The 22848-nt window shown below is 38.5% G+C and overlaps 1 protein-coding gene across 6 annotated transcripts in view; it reads left to right on the top strand.

The window, feature by feature from the left end:
* MBTPS2 (membrane bound transcription factor peptidase, site 2) overlaps positions 1-21531 on the top strand; it is a 55425-nt gene extending 33894 nt beyond the window's left edge. For 2 of the 6 annotated variants that reach the window (XM_064474250.1, XM_064474268.1), the window contains exons 10-11: positions 5-80; positions 1845-7868. In XM_064474250.1, coding sequence (XP_064330320.1) covers positions 5-80; positions 1845-2067 — 299 coding nt within the window. In that variant the 3' untranslated portion in view covers positions 2068-7868. Of the gene's footprint in view, positions 1-4; positions 81-1834; positions 7869-13820; positions 14044-20552 lie in introns of those variants that run through there. The other 4 variants (XR_010376456.1, XR_010376455.1, XM_064474260.1 and 1 more) reach the window with 4 other exon arrangements.
* Positions 21532-22848: the final 1317 nt, after the last annotated feature.

The following is a 22848-nucleotide window of genomic DNA, read 5'->3' as shown; positions in this document are numbered from 1 at the left end:
TCAGTAAGTCTCAGCAGTTTTGTACCACGACAAAACTTTCTAAGCATCGATCTGCCTGTGGTGATAGAGACATTTTGCAAGTATCCTTTGAAGTATGTTTGTTCTTTTAAGGCAAGCAGGGAACTGATTAGAATTTGGTGACCCAGCAAATTTCAGTTAGATATCATTTTAGACAGGATGCTCTGAAACATTTCTGTAGAGTTTTGACATCTCTATCCTATCTCTGCATTGATTATTGTTCATGTGCCAAGCTCAAAATGAAAACTCTCACTTTCGTGTGCTTAGCAGGATATTTTTGGTCAGTGCTTTTTTTAACTCTTTCTTGAGGGTGAGTCTTAACAGCTCTGACGAGAAAGTCAAAGTAAGCCTGAATTTATGGCAGGGCAAATGAGATATTATGGCCAGCTTCAGTATGTCAGAGCTTTATCATTTTTGAGTCCCTATACTGACCTAAATAACAGTGTATGGTTGTTCTTTTTTTTTTTCCTTCTTCTTCTACAGAAGAGAAAAGCCTATTCCAAAAGCAGGATGATAATTCAGTTAATACATGCTTATTAATGAATGAGATAGATATGAGGACAGCCTGAGGGAGTTGGGGTTGTTACGAGGACAGGCTGAAAGTTGAGGTTGTTGAGCCCAGAGAAGAGAAGGCTGCAGGGCCACCTTGTTGCAGCCTTTCAGTACTTAAAGGGGGACTGTAGGAAGGATGGGGACAATCTCTTTAGCAAGGCCTGTTGTGACAGGACAAGGGGTAATAGTTTTAAGCTAAAGGAGATTTAGACTGGATATAGGGAAAAAAATTTTTTACAGTGGGGGTGGTGAAACACTGGCATAGGTTGCCCAGAGAGGTTGTGGAGGCCCCATCCCTAGAGACATTCAACGTCAGGTTGGACGGGGCTCTGAGCAACCTGATCTCATTGAAGATGTCCCTGCTCATTGCAGGGGGGTTGGACTAGATGACCTCTAAAGGTCCCTTCCAACCTAAACCATTCTATGATTCTATATACGCATACATAAAGGTTAGTAGGCTTGAATATGGCTAATCTAAGAATGCTTAGCCTTAGAAACTGAAATGTTTATGCATGGCTTTAGAAAAATTAAACAGCGTAGTTCAGTGTAGTCCATAAAACTAGAGTAAAGATGCTACGTAAGCTCCCCTTTTCTGGGAAGACACCAAGGTTCACACTGACCCATCTCCTTTCTGAGTCATCTGTCTTCTTGTCTGGCCATTATAAAATGGAGGTAAGTATTACAGTTAGCAAGCCTTTACCAACAATAAAAACTATCTACCCTTGCCTCATTCTCACATGCACATGCACGTACAGAAATCCACTCAACTTTTCTGTCTAACAGGTAAGTAGGAGAGAGAGGCCAGAATTCCAATTATATTCTAGCCATTTACTTACTCCAGCAAGGGAGTGTTTTGGAAAATATTCCTAATCATTATTTCAGACTTAGGTCATAGGTCTAGAATACCTTCTTACTTCAAGCATGGAGTCAGAGCTATAACCTTCCTCCAAAACCACACAAAGCAAGGGAGGAAGATGGGGAGTATTAAGTTTGGTTTTGCTGTCTCCTGCGTTTATCCATGTTGTGAAGAGTGCAGGTTGTTTAAGTATCCAAGCCTAATGCTTAAAACCAAATGAATCCATGAAGGCAATTCTCTGAGCTGGTATGTTATGGTGTAAAACTCATTGTACTCACGTAATTTCTGTGAAACAGAATATCAGCTGGAAAAAATAATCCTCATATGTTTCTCTCTGCACACTGGAAATAAAATATTTTGTATTCTTTTTTTACATCTTCTTGGATATTATTCATGAACCTTAACCAGTGTCAACCAGGTACCTAATTTCACTGTCGGGAGCACTGGCAGTCATCAATGCTGTACCCTGCTTTGCTTTGGATGGTCAGTGGATATTAAACTCATTCCTGGAAGCCACTCTTAGCTCCCTGATTGTAGAAAAACAAAACAGAGAGCTTGTTGGCTTTTTAGTTTTGCTTTGTGGTAGTGCACTTTTGGCTGCCAACGTTGCACTGGGACTTTGGATGGTGACAGCACGATAGAACATTGGATATGCTTCCATCGGTTCTGAAAGTACACAGAAATAATTAATCCATTGCCATTTCAAACTTTTTCAGTACTGAGATTGAAATAATTCCCTTAAAGTGACACTGAAAGAACAATCACTGGTGGCTGCTGTTATAATTTAAAACTGTACAACATTGTGCCCGTAGTAATGGGAAATCTAATAGAAAGAAGTAGGAACCTTTTTATATACTCTTTAAGCACTATACTAATTTTGGAGAAATTGTATTGTAAAGCTTCACAGGAAAAAGCCTAAGATTTCATTAATTTAGATCTCAAAATAAGGGAATTATTTAACCTCAAACATTTGTAAAGTGGGAGAAAAAACCACTTAGGTTTTATTTTATAATTTGAATAATTGTCAGAAAATCTGTGTGGTCTCTGATTATTTCTCAGTCAGCATAGTCTTGAGTGTCTTGTTTTGTTTTTTTAATCTGGTATTCGACCAAACTGGACTCTAAGAAGCCCTAAAGTCTGATCTTAAAATGGTGAAAAGCTAAGTAAACGCTTACCATGTGTTAATGAGGAGAGAGAGGCCATATGGGTTAGTATCTTTGCTTTTCAGCTGGCCAAAATGACTGGAAGCATGTTGTCCTCAGGATGGAAATGAGAAGTGCCAAAGTCTGTTAAGAGTGAGGCATGTGGGAGGATAACAAAGCCCACATGTCTGTGTTTCTTACACATTCAGTTGTATAGTATCATGACAGCTGAAGATTTTTTAAAGGCAATATTTGTCAGCAATAGCTACAAGATAACTGAAATTTAGTTTCTGAGTGCTGAAGTATGCTGTGCGCAGTTATTCCTAAGTGATAAGTAACATTTGTGTTGTTTTACTCAGAAAATAATACTGTGTTATACCTGTTTACAGTTAAAAGTGAAACCTGTTGTTTTTATGGTGTCTATCTTCTGATGCTATGCATGTAATATGTACAGTAATTCACTGGTGGTTTTCTGTATTTCAGAGTGTTGTTTTCCATTGCTAGGGTTCATTCTGTTCAAAGGTAGCTAACAATGACGTTTAGCTGTAGCTGGTCTTGGATCAGAATTGTTTAGAGGAAGAATATGATTGTGAATTGAACTATTTAAACTTTGCTTTCTGAAATGAATACAGATCATATCCTTGTTCTGAAGTGAACAGTGGAAGAACAGTCAGTGTTTTGCTGGCTGAAGTATGTCTGACATACTTTGAAGCTCTTTAAGTCTGTAATATTTTGTGCCCAATAGGATTACATATTGACTGTCATGTCCTCCTGTGATATATTGCCTTGTTTATAGAAATTGGGTTCAGTCAGAGCCTTGCCTCAATATGGGCTGATATTTTAAAAAAATAAAAAAATAATCTCTAGTTTGGGAGCTTAAATATTTGAAATAAGAAAATTTTGAAGAACACCCTGCAACTTCTGGCTCATACAGTGCTCCCCATAGGAGCTGCTGCAGCTCAGAGTTCCTTTACAGCAACGGCCTTTCCATCAGGAACTGAAGTGGAAGCTAAGCTCACAGATACTGGGGTTCAGGGAGTACTGAAGCATTCATGACCAGCTAACATAGATTCTCTTGGCACTAGAGGTAAAAGCTTGGGTAATTTTAAAAGCGGGGTTGAGCCCAATGCCTGGCACTACTGCATGGATGTGTAACTATGATGTTTGCATTTACCCACTGGTGTGTTACTGTATTTTTGCACAGTAGCCTTCACACTTACTTAAGATGTATTCTTTTCTTCAGGTGATGCCAGCAGTAATGAGAGAGCATGTTTGTTTATTTGTTGTTTTGTTAGTTTACTTACCTCCCCAGCGCTGTCACAGGCTGGGTGGGCCTCTTGAAGTTCACCTCTGTGGGGTGGCAGGCCTGTGCCTCTCATTTTCGACTATTTCAACCCAGGCATGTTGGCACAGATCCTGGTAAGAGACATTAAATCCTCCAGTCAATCCAGCATGAGTCGGTCCCTTTGGGGACTGTTAAAAGTCACAAAAAGTGCAAGAAAGGAAAAACAACCTATCATAAACTACCAGCAGGCTTCTGTTTCTTCAGGAAAGTCTAACTCATTATCACCCCTGGAAACGTATAGAGGTTTCAGGGAAGCAGTTCTCACGGGCCACTCTGCCATCTCTCTGTGGACAGGAAGGGTAGGAGCAGCCTGGTTCTTGCACAAAGCCTGGCTCTGAAGCCATGCTTCAGAAGCCTGCTCACTCATCAAAGTGGGTGCTTACTAATCTGAGCTCTTCCTTTCAGTGGTTCTGTGCCACTTTCCTCTGTCTCTGTGTCTTGTCCAATCTACAGTGCACAAAATAAATTTGCACTTACGAGCTTTAATGCCATTTTGTAAGACAGGATATTTACTTTTCAAAATGGGTACTGTTTATGTATCAGAGTTGCAGTGCTGTCTTGTTATCTACAGCAAAACAAATGCATCTATGGTGATTTCAAAAATATTATGTGAAAAACATTTCAATTTTGAAACTTTATATATTCATGTTGACTACAACTGCTTGGGACAATCTTTTCGCATAGTACCCTTCCTGGAGACGTAGGCAAGAGATTAAAAAAACAGACTTTCTGATTTAACATACAGAAATTACATCTGCTATAATGAGGCCGGCAGGTTGTTCCTGGTTATTTAATGTGCTACCAAAACATGATGTTTTATCAGAGGAAAATAAACCCAGTTTATTTTACTTTACACAGTCACTGAAAGCCACAGTTATATGAAGTAGAACTTCAGTCTGTGTTTGACCTCATAATCAAAAAGAGGGTGGAGAAGATACTGGTCATGGTTTTAGCAAAACAGACACTAGTACACTGTAAAAACCTTGATTATCTTCTATGAGAGAGATAGTACTAGAAGTGTTTAAAAATAATTCATGGGTCCTTTTCTCCATGTGCTGGAATTCTACTGAGGAAGAGTTGATTTAGTTACGTACAGGTGCTTTGAATCAAGACTTTAAGCAAACTGGGTATGAATGGTGACCCAGTACATCTTAGATTACCTGTGGGCAAAGGTAATAGTTAGGTTGGACCACTCTCTGGAGAAAAAGTTGTTCAGTGGATCCATTTCATTGTTCTATAATCCTAACATATGGATTACATTCTGATAAGCAAGTGCCATACATACAGTTATTGAGAGGGGTTTTGGTGGGGTTTTGTTCGATTGTTTAGTGAGAGAGAACACAGAAGGACACAATGTTTTTTGTGTGTTGGATTTTTACCCTGGACTATTTGCAATGTTTCTTCTGTTTTTGTAAAAATTGAAAGGAAGCCTTTCCTTAAAATGAAATCTTTCCACTTCTCATTCTAATTAGCCCCTCAGAACGTAACGTATTCTTTAATACAGAATCCATCAATACTATTATTGGGCGTATTGACTGGAGTGTAAAACAGAACACTCCTAAAGATAGGGTACATACTACTTTTTATGTATATACTATGCTTTTTAAATCTGTATCAGATGGAAAAAGTAATGTCTAACATTGGGAAGTGTTATACTGTTTCAAGTAGCTTTTACTTGAAAATTGCCAGATGAATTCCATAAGTGTAATCGGTTGATGAACTGATTTGTTTTTTATGAGAATTTTTCTATATCAGCAAAGACTTCCATGGCACGTTCTGATAATGCATGATAAGACATGAAAATGGCTAACTTCATAGCATGTGGGAAGTTACATGCTCTTTGCTAATTTAGGAAATTAAAACCAGCTTGCTTCCATACAAGTTAAATGAAAGAGACTTCATTAGAAAAAGAATGGGCAAACTTTCAGATTAGTCAGCCCAAATTTATGAACCACAATGGCAAGTCTTTTAACTCATCCTTTTTATTTAGAATGAAACAACCAACTGCATCGACAGTTATATTTTTCAGTGATGATGACTCAGCATTTGGGGGGGGGGGTGTATACGTGTATACATACATATAACAGATACATATGCAGCCACTGTCTGTATTGCTGCTTTTTTAGGGATAACTTAGAGCAGTCCTCCATACACTGCAATGTAGCCTTTTTTATTTTTTCTTTCTTTCTATGAATTCTGTGGCTTTCTCTGCATTTTAAAATTGCAGCTATGTTTTTCTCCCGTAACTGATCTAATTTCTTTGTTAACAGAAGACAAGTGATGGACATAATGTAACCACAGCTGCATGAATTTTGTTCAGCTGATGTTTAAAATATGTTTCTTGCTTTCTGTGAGGCCTCAGCTACAAACAGATTTTTCAGGGTGACCTTAGAATCCATCACTCTAAATGCTGCTATTTGTGCTTTTCTGAATCATAACTGGGATGACCAAGACTGCGTAGAGTATACTGAAGAAATAATGTTTTCAGGACAGACCTCCACATGGCAGTCAGAGTGTTTCAGCTTTCTTGATACAGGCATATATTTTTGTTCGGTTTAGAACATCAACAGTCCAAGTTTTCCCAATAGTTTCCTATAAATTTTACATGATGGCAAAAGGTGACCTGTAGCAAATAATTTTAAAAACAAATTCTGTGTGTCTTCTATCTGAAAGATCTGAATTTTTATCTGGATATCATTTATGACAGATGAAGAAGGATTATAAAGGGTTATGTAGCCTAGTTATTTGTAAAATACGCACTCTGCACACCTGCATTCAGACCAGTTCTCACAACCAGTCTTGCCTCAGCTTTGTTCTTGTGACCTTGTGAGTAAGGAAGCTGAATCTAACTCAGGTAAGATCCAATATTAGCAGTTATTTTATACTCTCTTTATCCTGATTTTCACGTAACACTATATATAGGTTAGTTATTTAATGTGGCTGAGTTATCTGGGGTACGTATCCTGTATTAATGCAGCATTTGGGAAGCATTGTGCTAGGGACTGCCAGAAAGTGGCAGCTCAGTGACTCTTGGTCCGTCGACTCATCCACTATGATCATGTGAAGAGCAGATGGCAGCAACTCAGGGCAGCGAAGGACCTCGGTTATGGCAGCTTTATGAAATCTTCACACTGCTGACCCAGTGTGAAAGGAGAGGAACAAAGAGCAGGATATGACACTGCAATTCCATTCATTCCATTTACATTGGCTTGAAATGTGAAAAGAACTTGCAGTGAACATTTCAGAGCATGCAGATGTGTTTTCCAGCCCTTCGCTGAATCGTTCAGGGACTGGTGATCAAACTGTTTTCTTTTTTCACTTTGTCATTCCACGTGCTCAGTAAGCGGTGTGGGTACTTTTAGCTTATTCAGTAAAACGGACATGGATATTTCTCACCTCTAGATGTTCACCTTGGGTTGATTTTTGCAGCACCATAGTGTAATTGACCTTCACTTGATACTAGTCTGAAAGTTTGGAAGCTATTTCCAGGCCGTCACTGGAGAAATCCAGTTTCTTCCTTCCCAAGTTGGTTGTTAATATTCTAAATTCCTCCTCTCCTTATACAACTTTGCTTTTAGATTTCATATGCTCAGATGATCTTATCTGAAGCCTGTCAATGGAATATGTATTGTTTTGAAATTCACTGTGGGGTTTTTTCCTCTACATGGTCTTATTTTTCACACTGACTCACAGCTGTGGAATGTTAGATTTCTAGACCCTTTGTTCCCACTATGCATTGTTCATGATCATGGTTTTAAAAAAAAAAAAAAAAAAAGAAAAGAAAAGAAAAAAGCTTCATTTTTAAAATGTCAGCTAACAAATATATGGAACACTTTGAATAATGTATTGTGTTTTTGTTTTGCCTTTTTTCTCTGTTTAATCAACCAAACAATAACTATTGTTTTCTATGTATGATAAATGTATCCTGGAAATAAATTCATTGTTTGATTGTTAATGTGCTTAAATCTGTTTTTAAAAATAAGGTAAGAGTGATACAATTCCTTATTTGTGGCAATTAGCATATTCTTTCCTATATTCTCATACTCTTCATATGTCATTTATATTCTCTGTCTGGGTACCGACAAGGTGCCACAAGGTACCACTATCGTTTTCAGTATCTGACCGCCTCCTAAAATTAGCAATAACTATCACTTTACTTTCCCTTGTTTACCAGCTTATCACAGTAATAGTTTGAGTTGCAATAGACGTACATCCAGACAAACACCTACATGTTGTTCCGGAGCAAAGCTAGCTTCATTATAATGTGACCAAGGTACAAAGTGAATCTCTTATGGAAGGTGCAAATGCCTATCTCTTGGCTTAGTTCCTATGTAATTCTTCTCTTCTGGACTTGTGGACTTCTGTTAGCTTAGTTTGCAGTGAAATATTTGAAACAGGATGTCATAGTCCAACTAAGTGAAACCACCTCTCTGGGTGGTAAGGCCAGTCCTGTGTGAAGAACTTAAAAAGTCACATCTTTGAATGACATTGAGGCAATGTTATGTATCACCTTTGATTTGTATATTCAGGCTGGGCCAGAGCTGGGCACATCTGGCTAGTTCGGAACAAGTATACCTGGGTACCCAGATGCTATCTGGGGCTGCGTTAGCGTGGTGTAACCAGGTCGTTTATCTTTATTTGAGAATGAAGCTTTATTGCTCAGTTTCTTGAGCAAGCTCATCTGGAGTTAGCCAGGTTATTTGTACTGAGGACTAAATTGTCCTTTGTTGCTTATTGGACAAGCTGTTACTTTATGCAAGCAGAGCTGTTTCAGCAAGCATGGCTTTGTTCCCAGATAAAAGATTACCATGAGAAATAGGCACAAAGCACAGATCGGACACATCGGCCAGATTTCCCAGATAGGTCGCTATGCAATTTTCTGAATACTTGCTGAGGAGATTTTTTTTTTTCCCCTCTGTTTTCTTACCCATGATAAAGGTAGAGACAATAGTTTATTTCTTCCAAAGCATTTAAGCTTCTAGAAGGGTCCTGAGGTTTTTCAGTTGGTTTTGAAAATGTTATCCCTTGTTCTGATTATGTATGTTCTGTAGTCTAGAATAAAATCAGATCTGATTTGATCTGACAAAATCAGTGATGTCTTAATGTCATCTTGAGGAAAGTTGCCTTAATTACTAATATCATTTCAGAATTAAGATTTTAAAAGAAATACTGTATCTGTGAGTCTTACTGCTGGTAACTTTATAGAGAAGGCTTAATATAATTCTGTCTCTGATCATACTAGTTTGAATCACCAAGCAGAAGCATTCTTAAACATCTTTAGTAGATCTGTACGCATTTGACTCACTTATTTAAATCTTATTTAATGATTTTTGAGCGACCCAATGTAATGATTTGAACGACCCAATGAAATACAGCTTAAGGTTTGATTCTAATCTTGTGGTGGTAAACTGGGAAAGAATCCACAGCATTCATGAGGGCTAAGCAGCAGTGACCCAGCCTTCTACTAACTTTTTCCCCCTTTTTTCACCTCAGACAGATGTGGGTCTGGTGTTTACTTTGCTGCTTTTAAGGCTGCAGTGTTGTTGAAATAGAATTTGATGTTCTTACCAATTATGTATCTTATTCTCTACATTTCTGATTAATTCTACCTCTTTTTAGTTCTTTGCAAATATAGTAGTGGCTGAACACTATGTAACCACCACTTCTGACAGTTCTGAAAACACATAGTTGTACATCCTTTTTCACTTTCCCTGAATGCAATCTTTCAATCTTTCAAACTACAAAGAAATACTTTTTTTTTTTGTTAAATGTCATCCTTTTTACTTGCTATGATATTATGAAAGCATCTGTTTCTTTTTCCCTTTCACAGCTCTGTGAGGATCTCTGTTAAAATACTACCAGATATTTTTGAAGTGTAAATTCCTCTAAGCCCACTGAATTTGATTCAGTTATCCACACAGGATCTAGTGTGGTCTGAAATATCCTAAAGTGTTAATAATTAGGTTAATAATCTGACTTGGAACCACATTTTGAAACTCATCCCCCACTTGTCCCCATTTGTCTCCTGTTGGTTTGGGTCTTAGGGTTTCTAAGGCCTACGCATGGGGCTGGCAGATGTGGGTGAGGCCCTATAGGAGATCAGAGACATTCTGGACCAGCAGCTGGATACTGGGAGGGGTACATGAGGGTATTTTGTGTCACACCAGATGCTTATATGTGAGCAAAAAATCAAGCCTGACTGACTCCTTTTCTTTCCTTGCATTTCTCTTCTTTTTGACTCATGAATTGAAGTGGGACCTGAGGCTTTTTGACTGAGTTTTATTTCACACAAAAACACATCTAAGCTTTTTTGTTTGTGCATAATAGTTCTATACAGGCTGTTTTATAAAAGTTAGGCTAGCAGAATACATGCCTTCTCCTGCTCTGGACCTTAATTCTGGAAGCAGCAGAAATGAGTATCGCTGCCTTATCTACAGCAAGAAAAAGGAAGGCTTATGTTATAAGGAAAATACCATCTGTCTCCAGATGTGGTGTGGTGGTAGCAGCAGTGTACAGGCTGACAGGAAGCGATGAAGAGGCACCAGGTGGAGACAAGGCTGTGTGAGGGGACTATGGTTGTCTTGGCCAACGGCCACAATTGTGTACTTAACTCTTTTTTCCTTGCAGGAGAAAAGAAGTGTGAAACTTAGAGTTAGGAGTGGGATAAAATCAGGGAAGAGGCATGACAGGGAGAGGTGGCTTGTTCATTTACCAAATCTTTTAAATCAGAAAGAGAGCATGTATACTTTATGAGCGGAGATGTAAGTGCTGTTTAGTAACTCCATGATAAGCATTTTTACTTTTTTTTTTTCTTTCCTTGAGGTGTTTATAGAGCTGACCTGCAAATAAAACTAACAAGCTTCCATCATGGGTAGAACCATCCCATGTAGTAAGATCAGAGAGGCAATAAAAGCCTGTCCTTCTAGATAGCAGATCAGGGTATTTAGACCTTGGAGTCATGTCCCTCTCTGTGTTAAGGATTAGGCCTTAACCTACAAATAAGAACTCTTCTCCTGTTGCCACATTCCCTCTTCAGCACGAGTTGAATTCACAAATGCAATTATTAAGAAAAATTAATCCACTTTTATAATGTTTTGCCCCTTGGCTTTGTTTTCATTCCTGCAGCTATTTGAATAACTAGCAGAAACTAGGCCAAACCACCCGTGTATCTATCATCGCTGCAAAATCAACAAAGCCAGATTATGAACATGCGTTATAAACCACAAATTCCTGGGTACCAACAAACTTTGGGTTTTTTCCACTGTGACTTGTTTACTCCTCTTTATCAGGTGATCGAATTTATTCCCTGAAAGTGTTCTGCAAGGCGCTTGCAATGCTCAATGTGCTGCAGCACTGAAGATAAAAATGGAAGAACAAAACTTGTCTTGTATGCTTTTTACCACTAGACAAAATTCACTGTTTCATTTACTGGACCAGTGCAGTAAGATATTATTCATATATGAGGGCTGTGGTTATTTTTCCAGCATTTATCTTCCAAGTTACTCTAGGGAGAGTGCTTGAGTAGTTAACCTAACTGGCCTTCGTGTACCACTTTAACTGCAATTAAATATAACTGAGCCAGAAGTTAAAATATTACTGAAACAGTTGGGAAAACTTTAACATATTATCAAGCAGTACATTTTCATAAATGTGCAGAAACCTATTTTTCACTTGAGACTTTACCTAACTGGGAACTGCACAATTTTTTTAACCTTTATTTTTTATCTTGACATGAAAATACCAAAAGCAATTCTGAAGACAACATCTCAGCTTTCACTTACAGGGTTAGTTAGAGGGGCTTGCTTTTAGCACGTGCAAATGATGGTGTAAAAATTAAACTGTATCATTTAATAATGTGATATTAAATGTGATACTAAATGTGATAAATCACTCTGTTCTCATATATGTGATTCTCCAGTTCATTTCCCATGCTCTATACTAAGTCAAATGCAAGTGCAATGAGGATTATTTGCATGCGCTTTTATAGCTGTACAGTGTACCTGAAGATATAAAGGTTGCAGCCAAACTGGGAGTCTAGGTTTGGTGAACTTAGTTCGTCACAGTAATAAGGAAAAAAATCTAGATAGTGAATGTAGCTGATTAACGAGTTGTGAAACCAAACTTGTCATACTCTGACGTAAAATAGCAAAAAGAATCCAGAAAACGAATGATCATGCGGGTTTAAAAAATAATAATTTTTGTTGTTAATTACAAATAAGAAAATAACTTGGAAAAACGCCTCTTAAATGAAGGCCCTCTTCTAGATCAAAAGTGTACTTTGAAATGCAAAATTAACATATTTTCTTCAGCATGGTTTTGTGTATACACACAGATGCTAATTTGATAAGCACTTGGTTAACTTCTGACCTGAACTATCATCAGCTTAGATAAAAATAATGATCGTTACTGGCCTTAGAAAGCTGTGAGGCATACAGGCTGTAGCTACAGTGAAGGAAACAGAAACAGCATTGTCAGATCCATAAATAAAAGCTTGCAGTGAAGAAAAGTGTTTCAGCAGCTCCGTATGGGCCGAGGATGCGAGACCCCCCAGCGGGATAGGTCGCCTGCTGTGCTCCACCTTCCTGGTGCGACCTGCAGTGGTCTGTTGGGGCCAGGCTCGGGAAGGGACCTACAGTCCTAAGGAGGGTCTTCGGCCAGTGGAGCACACCGAGCTCTACAGTTAGGATCCTGCTCACCCCAGGGTTAATAGGCCTCCAAAATTAGCTCAGATTTTTACTCAAAATAGCCCTGAAGTTGTCTTCTGCACGTGCCCAGGCCTGCTGCAGAAGAGCTCATGCATGACATTCAGGCTGGGGTCTGGCAATGACGCCTGCTGTTCCTCTTGCCTGAGAGGTTCACCTGAGCACTTGGTCTCAGCATGGAAGTTTTAAATCAAGCATCCCACAAAATACAACAGGGGTTACTTCTGTCTTTGAAAATGCTGTGTGCACAGGTGGGAGCGGGCTATGGTGGATGGGAAACATTCAGGATACAATCCAATGTCTATTTCGTGAACCACTGTCCAGGCTGTTTATATAATAATATAGGTGAATTTGAGATCTTGGCCAGGACCTACTTACAATATCCAGAGCCACGATGTTTCCAGGAATGTTTTAAGTTGTGTCTTTTGATTGTTGGGTTTTTAAAATATTTGCTGTATTTGTTTTGGAGTATAAGGAGTTTGGTATCCAGGGCCATTAATTCTAGTATCATGCAGCCGTCTGTGTGGGGATGCCTCCTCTACATATGTGTACAAACCATGTGAGAATGAGGTGTTGTCTTGCTGGAGAGCAATGTTAAAGAGCTACCGTTAATTTTAAACTTTGGGGAAAAGACAACTACTATTTTAAAGAATAAAAGTGCTTTAAAATTTGCATAGTTGTTCTGCTTTTCTACAGTATTTGCTGAAATACTTTTTCTATGTTTAAAAAAAACCCATAAATCTAACTTTATTCACAGCTAACTTGATACTTCTTTGGAGATGGAAGCTTATGAACAAGGGAGCTGTGAAAGGGGCTGTCTTCAACCGCTCCCAATGTTTGACCTTGATGTATCATTGAGAAGAAACTGTAGCAAGCTTGTTGCTGATAAAAGGTTGCTGTTCTCTAGCCCTAAGGACAGTAATCTGGTTTAAGAATAGCTTAAATTATTAGCTAGTTGGGCATCTGAAATCAGAAATTGCTGCTGGTGCATCCCAGGCTTTGGAATGCTGTCCTATGAAATCTAACACTGCAGTGAGACAATTAGACCTGATATCAGAAAATCCTAGGTCCAAATTAAACAGCCCATGAAGTAATCTTTTAATACGATGTTCACATGAAAACAGAGCCAAATTGTGCATGAGTAATAAGCTGTTATCAATATGAAAATATAAAGGACTCCTTTCTTCCATCCTTATTCACCACAGAAATTATCTGGCTATGCTGACGTCAGTGGGAAACATCCCATCCCTATATGGAGTGGAATTTCAAGCATTAAAGTAACAGTGGAATAGGGTGACATAGCCTAAAAAACAGCGACAGAACTGGACCTGCCGAGGTAGGAAAACAGTTCCCATGCCCCAGTTTCTTCAATCGATAGAATGAAGCAAGAGGTTTCCCTTTCTGTAGTTAACGTGTTTTGCAAGGCCCCTTACTTGCGTAGTGTAAGACAGGCCTATTCTTCTAAACAGATCTTGTAAAAGTTATGTAGCAAAACTTATTTTAAAAGTATGTAGCAATCAAATGGAATTCAAGTTTTCTCTGCTTTGGGCTGTAACGAGCTTTCAAGGCTGCTGGTTGACTGAACAGGGCGCTGCTATGAGGGGAGGAATTCAGGGATTCATCCCCACCTAGCTTGAGTCACTTGCTTTAGGCATTTGGATAGTCATCTTTTCCTCTCTCTACAGTCAATAAAGAATGAGATGCCACCACAGATAGACATCTGAGGAGCAATCACGCTGTGGGGCTGCTTCTCACCCAACACACTATAGACACAGCCTAGGTACACAGACTAGGTACTCAGCCTAGCTACAGCCTGCCACACTGAAGAAGGAATACGTTAATAAATAGAATTGCTCAAAGCACCTAGACAGGCAATATATAGTGTACTGGGATAAAACAGTACCCCGCAAAAAAACATACAAGTAACTTGGAACCAGTGAGTATTACACTGCCTTGTTTCTTCTTTCTTTTGTCCATAGCACGTTAATGAATAAAAAGGTTTGCATGAATAAAAACTGGTTTGTGGCCAACTACCTTACTCAAAAGGTCTTTATTCATGCATACCACATTCCTCTAAACAATGTTTTAGAACAGGTTCTAAAAATTGTAAGTATTTGTCTGAATCATTCCTGCTTTCAAAATATTTTAATCTAGTAACAGAATATCACTTTTTATATGTGCCGGTGTCATTAAGATCATTGAAACATGATGATGATGATGAACAACTTGAAATTGCTAAGTATCTGGCATTGTCAATGTCTTCCTATTTTTAAAGGAAAAATTACAATAAAATGAGTCAGCAAAGTTGAAAATAATGCTTAAAAATATTGATGATGAAGATAGTGTTTTAGAAATCAACCTAGCTAGGATAGGCTTAGAAATAAGCCAAATGTATGCTTAAAGACAGGGATTCTCAATTAGGTGTGTGGCCTCAAATGGCCCCTTTCCACCTCCCACACTGTACATCTCTGCTGTAGTTGTAAATAATTAATTATGGTTTCACCTACAGAATTGTTCACTAGCCTTTTCTCCATCTTTCTGCCAAGACCAAGATTGAGGATTGCAAAGCCAGTTAGAAATACATCTGCCCTGTCAGAGCTGATTAACACTACCACATTCGTTACCAGTTTGACACTGCATTCGCAACCTGTATTTCTTCTGCCTCCTGCCTTTCCCAGCACCTCCCTCACCTCCCCATCTTGACTTCACTTTCTCACTAAGAAATCCAGAACCACTTTGAAGAGTTATTAGTAGCTGCCTGCCTTTGTTTTGTCAGAAAAAACATGGGTTTTAAATGACAAAGTGAGAATCTCAGCAAGCCATTCCTATGCAGTTGTGAGAAAGGAAAGGAGGAAGAAGGCACCTGTGTGTTTTACTCCACATTTAGCTGAGAACTTAATTAGCAAATATATTTGTTAACCTTTCTGGTCTTTACATCTCTTTAAAAGAAATTACTGTGGTCATATGATTGAGAAGGACTCTTTGTAGAATTATGACTCCGTACCTAATTATGTTCAGTTTGCCAGCTGCAGCTGCACTTCTGGATGGGGATTATTAGCAGCTTATATATACCAGGTTATACACTCTCATACAATCCATTGCTTAATGCTTTATCTCCCTTGAGGGCATTAGAGATGTGAGGGTGAAACCTGGATTCATGTTGAAGGGTAATTTGCTTTAGGAAGAAAGAGGTTTTTACAGCAAATAAGCATTACATGCATCATATAAGGATGCGGCCAAGATTCTGGAAAGTGAACACTGAATGTGGGTATGTTTTTAAGATTCCCATTCCAAAGAATTTACTTTTCCAATGCAACAGAGCAGAAAATCAAGTCCTTTAAAAAGAGCCAACATGCACACCAGAAACATTGCTTACTACATACTAATATTTGTGTTAGTGAATGTTTGTGGTTTACTTCTCACTGAAAGAAAAAAGGTTGGAAAACCAGAAAATGGTTGCCAATAAGGGCACTGACCATATTGTTACACACAGTCGCAACAGCTTCCCGGACAGCTGAAATAATAGCAGCCTGTTTTAGTGCCCTTGAACCAGTTTCTACTGTTTGCTTGCACTTCACAGTAAAGTCTGCTATACAGCCACCTTCAAAATTGGCAGCACCTTAACTGTGACACTGCGTAACTAAGGCAGATGCCGAGAAAATCTCCACATCTGCCCAGGAGTGGCTTGGCTCCTAGGAGAACCAGGGAGATGACAGTCCAAGTTGCATAATATTTCCACCATTAACAAATCGGACTAAGTTTTACAAGGTCTGATTTATTAAACTCAGCTCAGCCACTGTCAAACAGGATGAATGAGGTTTTGCTGATCCCTTTTACTGTCAGTATTTGGATTGTAAATTCTCTGTGTAGAAACCCTCTCTTCTGAGTGCAGTGACGTGCGGTTGTAATTCAGCTTTGGAGAGCGGGGCTTCCAGGTATTGATAAAAGGATGGTTTGAGAGTAGCATGCACTGGAAAGACTGGCTTCCAGAAAAGAGATACTAGCTCTTAAACATGATCTCTGTCACAGAGTCTAAACCCAAACAGCGGTGTGCATTTTGAAAACTAATTCAGTCAAGAAGTCAACAACAGTGCAGGCAGAGCAAGATAAAGAGGTTGTAAACAGCAGAGAAGACAGAAACTGATGGAATGAACATCATGCAAAGGACTCGCAGCAGGAGAGGATGCAAATGACTAGTATCAAACAGAATAAAGTATGGCTTAGGGAAAGAAGAGGAAAGGAAGACAGATCTGAGAGCAAACAGTGCTTCGTTCAGAACAGGCTGGGCGAGTGACAGTGCCGTTTGAATGGGAAGACAGAAAGCTCCACTGATTTCTAAATAACAGATAAAGATGCAAAGATGAATGAAAGATAATAAGGTTAACTAGGTAACAAAGACCTGTAGTCAGAAGCAGGGCTGGAGTAACATGCAGCAAATGAAAAACCAAGCTGACAGAGGGGAAATAACTGGGAGAGCATTAAAGGAGGCCTCTAGTCAGCAAAGATGTTAAATGGTGATCACACAAAAGAAAGAAGAGAGAATAGAACTGAGAAGATGGGATGCTCAGAGGGTGAATGGGAGATATGACTGGGGCTTGAAACTGCGGAAGGGATGTAAGGATTAATGCAAGGTCATATAGATAGCCATTACTTCCCGTTCATTCAGAGGTACCTCATCTTTTCTGTCTTTTTACCTCCCTGTCTTGTTAGACAGCACTTTTATATTTACACCACAGTTGCATTACTTGTTTTTAACATTTGCTATTTCAAGCAGCTTGCAATATGACCTTAGGGGAGGTTTAAGCTTTTATAGCAACCTTTTACCTACCCTCCACTTCTTCTAAAGCAACTCCCAGTTCATTCCTGCCATGACTGAAATGCTGCACGATAGCATCTTTGCAAAGCCTACAGAAGCAGCATAGGGCCAAAAGCATCATATTGCTTCTCAGTTTGTATTTTCTTACAGTCAGTTTAATCCCACATATTTAGTGCTGTGAGCAAGCACTTTCACAAAATTAAATAGGAATTTCCCTATGTGTTTATGACATAGCAGTGATGATGGATTTTTGTTTGCAGTTAAATATTTCCCTGCAGTGTTTACTGATTAAACATTCAAGGCACGCAGGGAAAGTGATTGTGGGCTTGACTGAAACCCAGCTGATGAGAGAAAATTTCATTGATTCAGCTGGGTTTTAGAATTGATAAAACCAGTCCAGAGACTGATTTGCGAATAAATGGGTGCATTTCACTAATACATAGGAAGCAGAAACTCTTGCTTTTATGGACAGGAACATTTACAAGACATTTAACTCCTAAATAGTTTATAAATAGAGCTCTGAACACTCTTGTTCTACAGGAGGATATACTGTAAATGTGTTACTTGGGGTCAGACAGACTGCAATCCAGGCAATGAAATACGCCGTGCGTGATTAATATGTCATACGAATAGGACTAGTTTGCCAATAACGCATGCACTGTCCCTTAAAGTTAGGCTCTGTCAATTATTGTGAAGGTAGAAGTGAGGCTCACTAACAGAAGTATCCCTAAAGCTAATGCTACTGGCAACATAATTCGACTAGAAATATTACCTACAAGCAGAAACAATGTTCTCTTTCCCATCAAAAACTGCTATTTTCATTTTGAATAAAAACATACGCAAAAATTTAAATGTATTTTTAGCTTGATATTATCCATGAATGAGAAAGAAAAACAATAGTAAAATAAGACTCATTGAAAGTAAAGCCAGTTTGTTGCCAAGTGGTCGGTAGTCTAAACAGTCCTATAGGTGTAGTAATAGTGGACTTGCTCTCTTGTCAAGAAATTAAGAAACTAAAAGAGTCCCTTAGGTTTACCCTGCAAAATCATGATCGTGTGGTCTCGTAACTGGAAGGAGGGATCCAGTGGTAGGAATGCTGACAAGAACATATTGTCAGAAAAGCTGAATACTTAAAGAGCAAGGTGCTTACTAGTATTTCCTCCAACCATCTTGGCTTCCTCTGGCAACTCTACTGCGACTCCTTCCAGCATGACCCTATGGAGCTTGTTTTGATACCATTAGAAAGCGCTGCAGCAAGTAACGTTTCTGCAGATCAGATAGGTGGGAGGTTGTCCGACATCATTACTCATGTCTGGTTTATGACAGGATAAGCTTTTATCTCTTAGGACCAGGTCTTCTAATCCAGCTGAATAGTTTCAAAGCAGGAAAGCAGAGCTGTACACGCTGCTTCTACACGCTTACAGTGCTGGAGCCAGCAAAGGCTCTACAGTAAGTCTGGCTGCACGTAACTGCCCGCAACACAAAGGACTGTTGGTTTCATCTGCCAGGAAAGCCCTGGGCTCCTTGTGCCAGCGGCTCTCAGTGGCATAGTGTAACCGTGTCAGAGTGTAATAAAATCTGTGGAAAAGATTTCTGAAAGAATGGAGTCAGGCAACTGCGTAACTTTGTTCCAAAAAGACTGTATGACATATTGGCTACAGTTAAGTTTTATGGCTTTGTCTGACTTTGTCAAAAGTGGCTGTCACACGGAAAAGGTATCTTGTCTTTTCCTGAACCATTTTTCCTGCAAAATCTGTTATTCATCATAAGCTGGTCAAAAAACAAATTAATATGGTTTCACATTAGCTCTCACACACTTCCTAAGCAAACAGTAAATGTTAAAGGCTGGCAGTTCAGTATTGTTTGTTGTTGCATGGGGCTGTGCTGGTTTGAGTAGGTGATGAAGAGAAATACAATAGTGTATACTTTAAAACAGGAATCAAGAAAATGTAATCCAGAAGTTTAATTTCAACATTCTGAAATGTCTTTTCGAGTCAATGTCTTTTGGCATTGTGTGGACTTGGCGAGACACCAACTTGAGCTCTTTTGGCACAACGAGACACAGTATTGTAGACTATGATAGATGTAGCCCTTGAAAACAGGGCAAAACAGAAAAAGAAGTAAGGCAGAAGTGAGCACTCAGAACAGAGCAGCTCGTTGCTTGAATTCATCAGAGTACAAACTCAGCGCCACCATATCACTGCCTAGATCAGAAAAGAAACCTAACTGTGATTTTAATACCCCTGCAGGTATGACAATACATTCTTTTCTTCTTACAACTGAACCTCTGCATAGTAACAGTTCCAACAAACACTGAAAGCATAGGAGCCAGACTAAGCTAAATTACCCACCATTTGCTTTAGGTCATAAAAGCAACCTTTCTATCAAGATCTAATTGAAAAATTAAAATGTTTCCACACCAGAAATTCTAGGGACACTATCTATTCATGGACATTTGTAAATTTGCACGTCATGCGAGCAAAGTTGGGATTGGGGAATTACAGGAAATAAAATAGCTACTCACTCTTTTCAGGATTCATACACTCACAGAAGTAAGACTCTGAATTAATAAATTTTAAAGAAGAAAATACAATGCCATGTTATTGCATAAGATATTTGAAGGCCTTAAATGACAAAATCCTGTATGAATAGCCTTCCTTTATGCTGGCGAACGATCTTATGCCTTTGTTTATCAAAGCCACTGGCATCTTCATTGCCTATGCTTTGACATAACTCTCAAAGGATTTTTCTCTTCTAATTTTGTCCAGACAGATGAAATGAATGACGTTTTGATTTTTCTATAAATTCTTTTGTTCTGTCTCTTTTTGGAAGTCTGCATTTCTCTCATAATTTTCAGCCTAAAAGTCAAAATGGAAATGGTACTCAAAAGTCCTGCCTGTGAAAATTGTACTCGGCTGTTACCAGTACAACACAGCTACAGTTGCTACCAGAAATCCCTTTAAGTATTTGAAATCTTGCTTCTCAAGATTTTCACCTCTCACCTCTTTGAAAAAAACCTTCCAGAATTCTGATGCTGGGAAGAAAAAAAGAAGTTGCATTTGAACTCTGCATATGGTAAGTATTCCTATCTGATTAATTTTCTGATTTTTTTTTATGCTAGGTTATCGTGGCTGGCAAGATTAGCCATTCTAGAAGTGTTGCAGCCAAAAACCTCTAAGCACACTACTTGTTATCTTTGGAACAACTGCACAATCATTAACAATAGCTACACGTATCATTTTGTGTCATCAGAAGTTCTTTCAGTACAAAATTAAGTTTTGGAGTAATGAAGAAAAACTAAAAAAAAAAAAAGAAGAAGAAATTTCTTACCCTAATGTTAAATAACTGGAGAATGTAATAAAGACTGACTAAGGAATTATTCAGATAATGTAAGGCAAGTAATAAAGAAGCATTATGGAAAATTTATGTAGAATATCAAATACATTGTTCACAATACAAATTTATAGTTAACTGTTGAATATGTATTTTTAAAAATGTCACAGCTAAAACAGTTTCTGTCCTCACAGGTTTACAAACTAATAGAGAAAGAAACTGCTGCTACCACCACTTTTCAGATAGGTTCTAATTTATCCAAGGTGGAATAATCAGTAGTAGTTTAAGAATGAAAACACTGATCACCCAACTCCTGACCTACTGCTCTAATTAGAAGACATTTCTTTCTCTTAAAGTATTAGCTGAGACATTTTAGTAAAGGCTGAACTGGCACCAGTGAGGACCAAAATCCATTAACAAATGTATGTTTTTTGACAAACTTCTGGGTTGTAAGGACATGTAAGTTTTCTGATATTTAAGGCGACAGGCTGTTTAAGCTGAAAATTTTTACGCTAATTCCAAAAGTCACTTTGCTGTAATTAGTGCCAACTATTACTTTATTGAGTTCTGCTGAAGTATCGGTATCAGGCTACAATACGTTAATATTTTACCTTATCAATAGGTTTAGTAATTTTATTTAAGTTTTGGAGGATGAACCACATTTTTGTCTGTTTCTCCAAGTTTGGTCTATTCATTGTAGCTCTAATTGTGAAAGTATTCAGGTTTAACTGATCAGTCACTTTGGATTATATTCTTGACTCTACATTTTGATTTAATTACCTTGCATTTAAGAATACAGATTTATAATTAGATGTTACCTGATAACTTCTTAGAGGAACTGTCTGTGAATAGTCACAAAGTCCTTCACAAAGTTCTTCCAACTTTTTTCTGTGATGCCTTTAATAAAATCAGAAATGGTCTGGCAGCCAATTAAATGAGATCATGGCCTGCTGAGTTGATCAGCATTTTCTTACTGTATTGTTTTTTCCCTTGGAAAACTCATCTCTCTTTCCTAAGCACATGCTGTTTCTTATTTACAATAGAAACTTAATGAGGAAGTTTGTGCAAAAACTTCTGCTAAGGGGAAAAGTTTTAAAGAGTAATCATGGCTCTAACTCCCCACATGGCAACTCTTATTTTGTGTTGAGAGTATCTCTGAATAGAAGGAAATGAATTTAATCTGTGCAAAACACTCCATTGATGTGGAATTCACCTGAACTGTCCATAGCCAACAGACAGAAGCAAAGCACATTTTATCTGATCTGTTTTAGACATCTACTGCAGGGTGAGATGAATCGCATCTTGAAAATGGCTCTCTGCTGGTTGTGAAGGCAGTCAAGACAAGCAGATCAAATACAGGCTTCTGGATTATAGACATCTGAAGTTAGATGAGATGAGCTTCACACACAGGGATCACAGGAGAGCCTGATGTGGAACAGCTGTTCTGCACTGACACTTTGGCCTTTTAGACAGGCACCTTTATTTAATCTGGAAATTCCTTTGAGGCCGAGACCGTCTTTTTACTTGGAATTTGTATTGCACTTGCAACCAAAAGGTTCACTCATGACAGGCAATATGGTAATATCTCTGCTCATAATAAAAAAGCTGACCTAGTGAACATAAACTAATACCCCTTACAGAGTTATGACAGCACATGTAGCCTTAATTGTAGTTAGTATGATTTATTGGCATGTATTTAGGCATTTTGTTCATTCTCTTTGGTTTTATATTTTGAATGCAGTTATGCACAATTCTGCCTGGATAGTCAAATGACCATGTAACAAAGAGAGTATTAATCTAATCTTGCCTGTGGTGCATCAAAGACTGAAATTCTGGCTCCCTTGAAGTCAGTAGTAAGTCTGTCTTTGACTTGAGTTTGGCGGCAACAGCATTTCATGTAAGAAGCCCTGAATCCAGTGCATAATACTGATGTGAGAAAAAAGTCACACCATCGTTTACCAGCATTTCTCACAGAGTGCACGCAGAGACATCATCACTCAAAAAGCAATTAGAAAAGACAACTAAAAGGAACAAGTTTATGAGCAATGGTATTGTACAACATGCATACAAAGTAAGGTGTTACT

The sequence above is a fragment of the Phalacrocorax carbo genome, chromosome 1, assembly GCF_963921805.1.
Source record: "Phalacrocorax carbo chromosome 1, bPhaCar2.1, whole genome shotgun sequence".
NCBI lineage: Eukaryota > Metazoa > Chordata > Aves > Suliformes > Phalacrocoracidae > Phalacrocorax > Phalacrocorax carbo.
The sequence above is the reverse complement of the archived record's forward strand: the minus strand, read 5'-3'. Positions and strand labels throughout refer to the sequence as shown.